Source organism: Saccopteryx leptura, chromosome 12 (genome assembly GCF_036850995.1).
Source record: "Saccopteryx leptura isolate mSacLep1 chromosome 12, mSacLep1_pri_phased_curated, whole genome shotgun sequence".
Classification (NCBI taxonomy): Eukaryota; Metazoa; Chordata; class Mammalia; order Chiroptera; family Emballonuridae; genus Saccopteryx; species Saccopteryx leptura.
Window position 1 is genome coordinate 32,406,291 of NC_089514.1, and position 12,046 is coordinate 32,418,336.

The 12,046-nt window shown below is 38.2% G+C and overlaps 1 protein-coding gene across 10 annotated transcripts in view; it reads right to left on the bottom strand.

The window, feature by feature from the left end:
- Positions 1 to 12,046, bottom strand: part of PPP1R9A (protein phosphatase 1 regulatory subunit 9A) — a 293,914-nt gene that overhangs the window by 103,465 nt on the left and 178,403 nt on the right. For all 10 annotated transcript variants that reach the window (XM_066353671.1, XM_066353670.1, XM_066353672.1 and 7 more), the window contains exon 4: positions 11,887 to 12,007. In XM_066353671.1, coding sequence (XP_066209768.1) covers positions 11,887 to 12,007 — 121 coding nt within the window. The remainder of the gene's footprint in view (positions 1 to 11,886; positions 12,008 to 12,046) is intronic.

Here is a 12,046-nt window from a genome sequence, read left to right on the forward strand (position 1 = left end):
TGCAGTTGAATTCTAGTTTCAAGGCTTTATGATCAGAAAATATGCTTGGTACAACTTCAATTTTTCTGAATTTGCTGATGTTGTTTTTGTGGCCCAACATATGGTCAATTCTTGAGAATGATCCATGTACACTGGAGAAAAATGTATACTCAGTCACTTTGGGATGAAATGTCCTGTAGATGTCTATCATATCCAGGTGCTCTAGTGTTTTGTTTAAGGCCACTATGTCTTTGTTGATTCTCTGTTTGGATGACCGATCTAGAGCCGTCAGCGGTGTATTGAGGTCTCCAAGTATGATTGTATTTTTGTCAGTTTTTGTTTTAAGAGCAATAAGTAGCTGTCTTATATATTTTGGTGCTCCTTGGTTTGGTGCATATATATTAAGAATTGTTATGTCTTCTTGATTCAGTGTCCCCTTAGCCATTATGAAATGGCCATTTTTGTCTCTGAGTACTTTTCCTGTCTTGTAGTCAGCATTATCCGATATGAGTATTGCTACACCTGCTTTTTTTTGGATGTTATTTGCTTGGAGTATTGTTTTCCAGCCTTTCACTTTGAATTTGTTTTTATCCTTGTTACTTAGATGAGTTTCCTGTAGGCAGCATACAGTTGGATTTTCTTTTTTAATCCATTCTGCTACTCTGTGCCTTTTTATTGGTGAGTTTAATCCGTTTACATTTAGTGTAATTATTGATACTTGTGAGTTCCCTATTGCCATTTTATATCTTGCTTTCTGTTAGTTTTGTGTCTTGTTTGATCCTTCTCTTTTGTTTTTCTATCTTTTGTTTTTATTTGGTTGTATTCCATACATCTTTCCACTGTTGCTATCTTTTTTATCTCATGTGCTTCTGTGGTGGTTTTTTCAATGGTGGTTACCTTTGAATAATGAAAAGGGTCCCTACCCTGTTCATTGTAGCGAACTATTTTGTGAGTACTTTTGCACTCCATCGTCCTTTGCTACTGTTAATCTCCATCTTCTCCCCCTCTTTCTTTTTGTTGTTGTCACAGTTTAAATTTGGTTTTATTGTGTTCTTCTTGGAGCTTTTACTTGTGGCTCTGTTTTTTTTTGTTCTTTGTATCTGATTGGAGAACCCCCTTTAGTAATTCCTGGAGTGGGGGTTTTCTGATGATAAATTCCTTCATCTTTTCTGTATCTGTGAATGTTTTTATTTCTCCTTCATATTTGAAGGATAGCTTTGATGGGTATAGTATTCGTGGCTGAAAGTTCCTCTCTTTCAGGACTTTAAATATTGGGGTCCACTCTCTTCTAGCTTGTAGAGTTTCTGCTGAGAAATCTGATGATAATCTAATGGGCCTTCCTTTATATGTTGTATTCTTCTTTTCCCTGGCTGCCTTGAGAATTTTTTCTTTGCTGTTGGTTTGTGTCAATTTCATTATGATATGCCTTGGAGTAGGTTTGTTGGGGTTAAGAAAACTTGGAGTTCTGTTTGCTTCTTGAACTTGAGGCTTTAGTTCTTTCCACAGGCTTGGGAAGTTCTCATCTATTATTTGTTTGAGTATGTTCTCCATTCCATTTTCTCTCTCTTCTCCCTCTGATATACCTATTATTCTTATGTTATTCTTTTTGATGGAATCAGATAATTCTTGTAGGGCTATCTCATTTTTTTTAATTTTTGAGTCTCTTTCTTCTTCTCTCTGTTGTGCCTCAAGTTGCTTGTCTTCTATTTCACTAATCCTCTCTTCTATCTGACCTGTTCTATTAGCTAAGCTTGTTACTTCGTTTTTCAGCTCGTGAATTGAGTTTTTCATCTCTGTTTGATTTGTTTTTATAGTTTCAATTTCCTTGGACATATATTCTTTGTGTTCATTGAGTTGTTTTCTGAGCTCCCTAAATTGCCTTTCTGTGTTTTCTTGTATATCTCGGAGGATTTTTAGGATTTCTATCTTGAATTCTCTGTCATTTAGCTCCAAGGTTTCCAATATATTAAATTTTTTCTCCATAGATTTTTCCTCATCTAGCTGTGTTACCTCTCTTTCTTTTGTATCCATGATATTCGATTTTCTCTTCCTTAATGGCATCTGAGGGTGGTTTTGTTGATAGTATTAATGAGATTTAATAAAGAATAAAAAGTTTAAAAAAATAATAAAAAAAAAATCGAAAAGAGTTGTTTTTTTTAAAAAAAATTAATAATGAAATAAAGAAAAATAAAATAAAATTAAAATTAAAAAAAAAAAAAAAAAAAAAAAAAAAGGAAATTATTCCCCCCCTCCTTTTTTCCTCTCCTCTCCTCTCCCCTCTTTCTTGATAAAATCTTGTGGTGGACTGTGAATTATAACAAACAATGCCTGTGATGGAGGGCCTGAATTGGGGAAAAGTAATAAAGGGGCAAAAAAAAAAAAAAAAAAAAAAGAAAGAAAGAAAAAAGAAAAAAAAGAGCGTATGGACCCACAAAAAGCAAATTAGGAAAAAATTTGGGTCAAGAATAAAATGATTTGCTTTTAGGTGTTGGTTGTCTAAGAGTTATGATGAGAGGATTAAGAGGAAAACGGAAAAATGGGGGGACAAATTAAAAAATTACTATTGTATTTAGTGGAACAAGAACTAGATAATATGGAGAGCCAGGGATGGGAGCACTGCTAGTGAGTTAAAAAGGTGAAGTAAAAAACCCCCCAAATGCCACAAACATAAGTTTGAGTCCCAGATAAGATAATTTGTTTGTTATTGAGGTTTGAATGAGAGGAGATGTAAAGGAAAAAGGAAGAAACTAATATAGAGGGAGAAAAGAAAGAGAGAGAGAGAGAAAAAAAAAAGAGGGAACCACTAAAAGAAGAAAAAAGAAAGGAGAGAGAGAGAGAGAGAGAGTTAAGGGTTTTGGAGTGCAACCCTCATAGAGAGAAAGGAAGAGAAGAGAAAAGATAATGGGAGATGTAACACTTATGGGTAGTGTAGTTCAAGGAGAGGAGAGAGTAAGACCGGTAGAGAGTTAATCAGCCAAATTGGAGGAGGAAAAAAAAAAGTATCAAGAATGAAGATAAGAGAAACAAACGAACAAATATAATAAAATGGGATAGGTTATAAAGTCTGCAGATTATTCTTGATTTTGAGAGGTTATCTTCTTGCTTTTTCTTTTCTCTACCTCTTCCTGGTCGGTGACTCTGTACCCCGGGTTTTGCCCCTTTGCCACGCTCAGGTGGAGGTTTGCAGTTGATAAGTCTCTATGGCAATGTCATGTATTGTGCTTTAGTCTCGTTGGCAGTCGAGGCTATTAGCATTTATAGGCTCCGACAGTGAGAGAGTCCGTGTTCCTGGAGCCTTTCTCCTAGTCTTTCCTTCCTCAATTAGTAGCCTGATAATCCAGCTATGGGGTTGCTGCTGCCTCTGCCTGGATAGTAAGAGGCTCAAAGAGCTGGCAACTCCCCACTCTATTTCCACTCAGCACAGGGCTCTGGGTAAGGTTCAGTCAGTCAGAGCTGCTAGCATAATCAGGCGGGCTTTCCACCCACTCACAGACCTCTGTCTCTGCCACTCTGTCCGGTAACACAAGCGGGTGCCCACTTCCGGGGCGCTTGGAGGAAACTCTCACTCACTGGCTGCGCACGCAGACCAGGATATCCGGCCAGCAGTCTCACGCTCTGAGTGAAACCCCCGACCGCAGGGAAAAGTTGCAGCGTTGGAATTGAGTCTCGCTCCGTCCCCGTGCGCGGCTTTTGCAAGGCGCTGGGGCGGCCCGAGATTCCACTTTGGCCCACACAAAGGCCCCTGACTCTGCCCCTCTGTGCGATAACACGGGCGCGCACTGCCGAGGCACTCGGAGGAATCGCTCACTCCTTATCTGCGCGCGCAAACCAGGATATGAGGCCGGCCGCTTTCCCTCTGAGTGAAACACCCTCGGCAAGGAAAATCTCCACCGTTGGAATTAGTTCTCACTCCCTCCCGTGCGTGGCTTTCCCAGGGCGCTGGGGCTGCCCAGAGACTCTGCCCTCGGCCCACAGAAAGGCCTCTGACCCTGCCTCTCCGTGGGGCAACACGGGCACTGACTCCCGGGGCCTAGGAAGAAATCTCTCGCCCACTAACTGCGCACCAGCCAGGAGACCGGGTAAAATGGCCGCACCGCTTGTCTTTCTTTGTTTGGGTTTGGCGCGAGTGTTAGCTTGTATTGCCCGGGTTGCCACAGGATCAGATTTTCCTCGGCTTGGATCTCCGTGCCACAGCCTGGTTCGGCCGTTTGTATTCACCCCCTTTGCCCGCCTCAGTTTCTATATTCACAGTTACCAGAGAAAGCCGCCCTGTTTAGGTTAGTGAGGAAGGCGGAGCATTTCTTACTCCCTATTTCCTTCGGGGTTTGGTTATATATTTAGCCAATTTTTCACTCAATCATACCTTTGGGTGTATTGCGAAGCATCTGGAAGCTCCAAGTATAGGTTTTTCTGTTTCTGGTTGAAGATCTTGTTGAGTTTTGGGGGAGATTTATCGGTATCGCTTCCTACCCCGCCATTACTCTGACGTCATCCTGCATTACATCTTAAATGCTAAAATGCCCTATAGAAAGCTTATTCAATTTGTACTCCCCCTTCCAGTGTTGAAGAGTAGTCTACTGTGCCCACAATAAAATTGAATACTGTGTTATAAAATACTTTAATAATCTGATAAATGAAACATGATCTTTAAGTTTTAATTTCTTGCCTTTGAGCCTCTTAAGATGTTTACTGGCTTTTTTTTTTTTTTTTTTTTTGATAAATAATTTGTTTGCTTCTTTCCTGTTAAATTTTTTACAAATACTCTATCATCCATTTTTTAGTGTTCATCTCCACAAATAAGTGGTTCATACCCACTGTCTTCACTTCTTAACTACATAGAACTTTCTCCTCTACTCCCCAATCTGATAACAAAAATAATAAAGTACAATAAACCAAATTAAACTGCAACTCTAAACTTAAACACAGCAAAATTCTGGTTTTAGGTTCTTATTTTCTTCAAATTTATTGTTTTGAAAATGGTTTACCTACTCTTTGAGGCATCCCATAATTTTTTCTTAGAACTAATTTTCTTAAACTTTTCAGTTTATTATAATCGCAGATCTCTAATAAGTGACTAATCCAGAGCAACTTCCAGGACCGAAAGCTTCAATTATGGTCAGGGCCCTATACAGGCGTACCATTCTTTATATTTTATTCTATATTATAACTGTCCCTTTCCTATATTTAGTTACAGAAATACCATTACATGACAATTGCTTACAGTATCCAGTACAATAGCATGCTCTGGGCTTGTAGCCTAGCAGTAACAGGCTACATCACATAGTTCAGGTGTATAGTAGGCTATACCAGTTAGGTTTGTGCAAGTGCACTATGATATTCATACAATGACAGAATCACCTTGTGATGCATGTCTCAGTACACATCCCCATAAGTTAAGTGGCACATGACTATATAGACAGCTCTGCTTATGTTAAACTGTTACAAAGTTACTGTAACTTTGCATAATATTAAATGTGTTCATCATTGCACTGTAAGAAGTAAAAATAGTGTGTGTGGCTACAGAAAAGGATATTTGCTAGTCTGCTAAATTGCTTGTGTATGATAGGGAACTATTACCAAATTTCTATCTGCCAGTGAAGATTGTTAAGTAGAAGTTAGTTATATAGACAAGTTCAATTTAAGGTGGATAATTGAGACTATGCTAGAGGCAATAGTGATGGGGAAAAAAACAGTTGTGCAGATGAGTTAATAAAATAAATTTTTGTTTTTTCCACAAAAAGGATAGTAGTAAGTCCTTAAGCAAAGTGTCTGCCAGTTCTAGAATATGAAAGAAAGTAATGCAGACCAAAACTTGACTGTGTATATTAGGTTGAGGAAGGTGTGAAGAATTAATATTTTTTTAATAAATAAATTTTTATTAATTTTAATGGGGTGACATCAATAAATCAGGGTACATATATTCAAAGAAAACATGTCCAGGTTATCTTGTCATTCAATTATGTTGCATACCCATCACCCAAAGTGAAGAATTAATTTTTATTTGCTTGAATCTCTTTCCCTGAGAGAGGATAACTCGTAGATGTAACCTCACAGGACAGCAACACTGAAAAGCTCTCTTAAGTGTTGGCTCGAAATTAAAAGCACAGAAAAGACAAGGGATGAATCCTGGCTGTAAAAATTAAATGGACAGCGCTCTGCATCAGACCAACCCAAATATGAATAATATGTATAATCTGGATTTTCCAAAACCTTTCCCATAATAGCAAAGAAAACAGTCTGCTTTCCGCAGGAAACACTATCTACTGGGACGGAATTCATGGGAATGTACCTGGCTAATCTGGAAGAGGCATCCAGGCCTGGCTTCTTCCTCAGCAGTTTCCGTGTGTGAACAAACACGAGTGCAATACTGCTGCTCTTCAGCCGCAGTCTGGTATTTCTGATACCCCTCAATTCTAAATCTATAAACCCGTACCAATGGGGGTAAGGCTGATAAAAATACATAAGTTGGATTAGTCTAGGGTTTGTTTAGTGTTATTGGGTAGGTACTTATTGACATGATGTATCAGGTAAAGGGAAACAAACACAAAAATTTGACCTTGCCAGGCTTATATAAATAAAGCAACCAACAATGAATAAAAGGGAGACCAGCTGGAGCAACATTAATGAGCTCTGGTCCACAGTCTTTCCCAAAATGCTAGAGAGTGAAGTTCTACATGTCTATGAAAATACATACTCATCAAAGCAGTGATAGGCCAACTATCTAAGGGGTGAACAAGCAAAATGTTTGCTTAGAAGAGTGACACAAGAGTGTGTGCACAGAGAGGAAACCTTGAGTAAGACTTTATGACAAATGGGCACAATTAAAATAGCAGTTTCCATCCAGGGTCCCAGGCTTGAGAGACCTCGGGGGCACCTCCTACAACAGGGAGGGCTTACTGCAGGGTGAGCAAGAGCATAGGATTCTTCGTCTGTTTTTATGTTGGTATTACCCAAAAACTGGCCAAAAACAATTCAAATTATTTGAAAACCAACATTATTGAATAAGGACAAATTGCACAGCCTATTGATTTCACGTTGGCTACCTCCCACCCCCACAACGTGAAAAGAACAGCGCTGTAAAATGATGGCGTGCAGGCTGGGAAACCAGCACCCGAGACAGACACAAGGCAGATCCCGATGCACTGTTCATCTGCCTCTTCAGCACAGCGTTACTATCGTCTGCCATTTTCACCCACGTAATTTATTCTAGCAGTATTTGCAATTAAATTTTCCTAAAATTCATTTTACTTTATAGATTCATGAAAGAGAACTGGAGAAATAATTAGTATGTTAAAGGGTCCTGTTTATAATCATAACATTTTTTGGTAGCAAAAACTAATGGTTAATATATTTAATATTATTTTTTAAATTATTTTTATTTATTTATTCATTTTAGAGATGAGAGAGAGAGAGAAGAGGGGGAGGAGCAGGAAACATCAACTCCCATATGTGCCTTGACCAGGCAAGCCCAGGGTTTTGAACAGCGACCTCAGCGTTCCAGGTCGATGCTTTATCCACTGCGCCACCACCAGTCAGGCTATTTAATATTATTTTATTAAAAAATCAGAACTGCCTGACCAGGCAGTGGCACAGTGGATAGAGCATTGGACTGGGATGCGGAGGACCCAGGTTCGAGACCCCAAGGTCTCCAGCTTGAGCGCTGGCTCATCTGGTTTGAGCAAAGCTCACCAGCTTGGACTCAAGGTCACTGGCTCGAGTAAGGGGTTACTCGGTCTGCTGAAGGCCCGCAGTCAAGGCACGTATGAGAAAGCAATCAATGAACAACTAAGGTGTCGCAATGCACAACGAAAAACTAATAATTGATGCTTCTCATCTCTCTATTCCTGTCTGTCTGTCCCTGTCTATCCCTCTCTCTGACTCTCTCTCTGTCTCTGAAAAAAAAAAATCAGAATTAAAACAGAAGGTAGACATAGTTATGTCACTGAGCTAAATTACAGTTACCCTGTAAGAGGCATGGCTGCACACAAAGAGAGAGGAGAGAGAGAGGGGGAGAAGAAGAGGAGGAGGTGGCAGACAAGGAAAGAAAAGAAGAAGAAAAATGTTAGGCCCAGCTAAACGTTTTGAAAGTGACTGAAGCACAAGCATACAGTGATCGAACAATTATTTACGGAGTACCCTCTCTGTTCCAGGCATCACGTGAGGAGGAACAGAGACAGACAAAGCAGCTTCACAAAAGAAAACTTAGAAAGTAGACACAATATCAAAGACTAAGAAGGACTCACAGTATTTTAACTACACGATATGACTCAGGAGATAAATACTCACGGCAAATTTTTAAAAGTACTTCAAATGTGGTGAAAATTTTAGATGTTTGTAAAGAGTAAAACCAATCACACTAAAAAAGATCTCTTGTGTTAGGGTGGGAAGGAAGGAGAAAAGAATTTTCTATATATATCTATTTCTTAACATCCCTTGAAAATAGTGTGACCAAATCTGAGATTAAATTGAAATCGTTTTCTAAAAAAAGGAAAAGTTATCAAGAAACTAAAGCAAGCTAGAAAGGTATAATACAGACTCTTTCCTTCTGAAAGCCTACAAGGAACTATAAAGACCATCCAACCCAGAACTTTCATTCTGTCCACAACTGAGTTCTGAAGAGTAACTTTCCTGAGGTCACATGCTGAGAACTTTATTATTTTTAGTTGTAATTTAAAATATTATAGAAGTATTATTCTCTACAGAAAAATCAAACACTTCATATGAGCTGAATCTCCAACCTTGCCTCCTAAAAAACCCCACAGACTAGAGTCATTCAACACTCAGTATACATTAATTCTCAGTTGACAGAAAGAGAGAGAAGGGTAGGGAGGCTGACATGGGGTACGTAAATAGAAAACATATATTTATATATACAAGAATGGCATCATACTAATCATAATGTTTTGTTAATCCTTAATGCAATAGTTTTCTATATCAATAAACATATATAACTTTAAAAATTATTACTGAATGGAGACAGCAACCATTTCTTGTCTTTTTATATTGATATCTTTTATTTTTTATTTTTTTAATTAATTTTAATGCAGTGACATTGATAAGTCAGGGTACATATGTTCAGAGAAAACATCTCCAGATTATTTTGACATTTGATTATGTTGCATACCCCTCACCCAAAGTCAAATTTTCTTCTGTCACCTTCTATCTGGTTTCATTGTGCCCCTCCCCTCCCCCCACCTCCTCTCTCTCCTTCCTCGCTCCCTCCTTACCCCCCCCCATTACCATCACATTTTTGTCCATGTCTCTGAGTCTCATTTTTATGTCCCATCTATGTATGGATTCATATTGATATCTTTTAAATAGTAAACCTTTAAATACCGTGCAAATAAGCACGCAAATAACAGTGGTAATAACATAATGATTTAAAAGATGTGAACACTACCATAGGTCTAATAATGAGACCACTTATTTTCATATTTACATATCCTCTATCTTCATACACATATAAAATAAACGGTTGAAATATCTGTAAAATCCCTTTGACCTCCAAGATTTTAATATATTGTACATATTTTATAATTCTTTCTATAGTTTTTTACAAGAATTTCCTTAACTATTCTCTTAATACCTTTCAAAGTTATTCATACTTCATTCATGAACCACACTGTAAAAGGTTTTTTAGTTACATAAGTTTATTTAATACTTACAACAATGTAGATAACATAAAAATTAAGTAATCTGTTCAATATCCCATAGCTGTAAGTAGAGGGGATGGAACTGAGTCTCCTGGCCACATGATTCCAATGATTCTGCTCATCTCATTACATCAAGCTGCTTTTCTTACTATATTCACTGAGGCCTTTAGAGCGTCTATTACAACAACAGAATGACTATACTAGGCAAACACTCATCTGAAGGGACAGAGGAAACTCACACAGGGACTGGTAAAGCGAAGTTCTCACATCGGTGTGGATACTAAAACTACACAGGAGAACAAATCAGTAAATAGGTTAATAGAAAACAAACCTAATTTCTAAAATGACTGATGAAAAGACAGGTCTGAGTTTAGAAAAATAAGAACTGGCTAAGTGCCAAACAATATTTTTTTGTTTCTAATCAATTTGCATTTTGGTTTGAACTTTGTGGCCCATTTACTTAAGAGGGATGGTTCCTAATAACTTAGTATGGCTTGGATACCACTGATAAGAATTATTTCCTTTCACTTCAGAATGACTTTTAAATATTTTATGAAACTGGCCCTGGCCAGTTGTCTCAGTGGTAGAGTGTCAGCCCAGCGTGTGGATGTTCTGGGTTCGATTCTCAGGGCACACAGGAGAAGCAACCATCTGCTTCTCCTCCCCTCTTCCCTGCCTTTGTCTCTCTCTCTCTCTTTCTCTCTTTCTCACTTTATCTCTCTTTCTCTCTCCTCCTCCCGCAGCCATGGCTGATTGGTTTGAGCACATCATCCCCGTCCCCAAGCGCTGAGGATAGCTCTGTAAAGCCTCTGCCTCAAATGCTAAAAATAGCTCGGTTGCGAGCAAGGCCCCAGATGGGCAGAGCACCAGCCCCAGACAGGGATCGCTAGTGGGTGCTGGCTGGAGCGCATGCGGGAGTCTGTCTCTCTATCTCCCCTCCTCTCATTTGAAAAAGAAGAAAAAGAAAATTTTATGAAACTCTAAAGGACAAATAATGTAGGTTTTACAAACACATTTTAGCTTACTTAGAAGAAAGGTTCTAAATTAATAAAGAAAAATATTTACCACTATGACTATATCATACACTGATGGAGCAAAGAGGTTATTTCTTTACTCTGAAATGGACAAAGACTATTAATAATTGCTTTTAAACACAAAATATTAATAACCCACTTTCTGTAAGTGTGATGCACATTCACATTCAGTCAGCTGAATATTCACTCAAAAGATTCACTTCATACCTCCTCTGTCCACATGTTATGTAAACAAAACAAAGGCTACTAAGATGTGGTCCCTAACTTCATGGAAAGAGGTTTAAATAGATCAATTTAGTTCCATTAGGAATTGCCTGTGTATATCAATATGTGTTTTTAGGATTACAAAAGAAATAATGCTTCTATGGGTCTCAACAGAGATTCACAAATAATTTTCAACATGATTTATTATTTCTTGCAAAGATGTTAAGTGACATGTACTTAAACCCTGAAAAAAGCCAGAGCCAGGTATTCAATGTTCCAATAAAAATAAAATGACATTTCTTTGAATTAGTCACTCATATTTTTAGGTCTACTTTGATTTCTATTGCCAGCCTTCTGCTTCAGCCCCAAGCTTATGCATCAGAAACCTAGTGTGAGAATTAATCCAAATCTAAAGATACCAGTTGCTTAAAGTGATGAAGGCTAAGACATGAAACGATGACCATCTGATGTTCTGGTGTGCATCCAAATTACCCAACATGGACGTTTAAGTAAAGACTGCCTGACCCTCTCCTAATGATTTTAACTCCACTGGTTTAGGTGGCACGCAAGAATCTGTGGTTTTAGACAGAACACATTTTGAGAAACATTGACCTCTAGGATTACCATCATTGCAAAATTAGAGTTCCTGTTATCCCTCTGTCATTTTTCAAAAGTGTCAGAACTATATCATTTGCTTTGATATTTCTAAAGTGAAACGATATGCTGATCTCCATAACACATATTTTTAAACGATATACACCAATGTTTCTGCCCATTTTCTACTAGAAGAGATAAATAGACATCAAGTTAGACACAGATAATAGATACATCCACCCATTCTCATCAAATATTCTGCCTACAAATCAGAAAGTAATTTAAGTGTTTCAACATTTTGCACATCTGAGATATACACTCTGAAATTCTGTCCTAAAAAATAAAAGAAGAAAGCTACCACTGAAAGAAATTCCCAGAAAAGTTTCCTTGATTTTAGTTATCAACAACAGCAGTTAGCTTACCTGCCATCCCGCTGAGCGGCACCACCTTCTGTTACTGTCTTGACAAATATTCCCAGTTTTTCAAGTCCGGCATCTGCTCCAACACCCATTCCAATAATACTTATGCCAAGTCCATCCTCATCTGTAAAGAAAGAGGGGAAAATGCAGCAGTCTAAGTTAC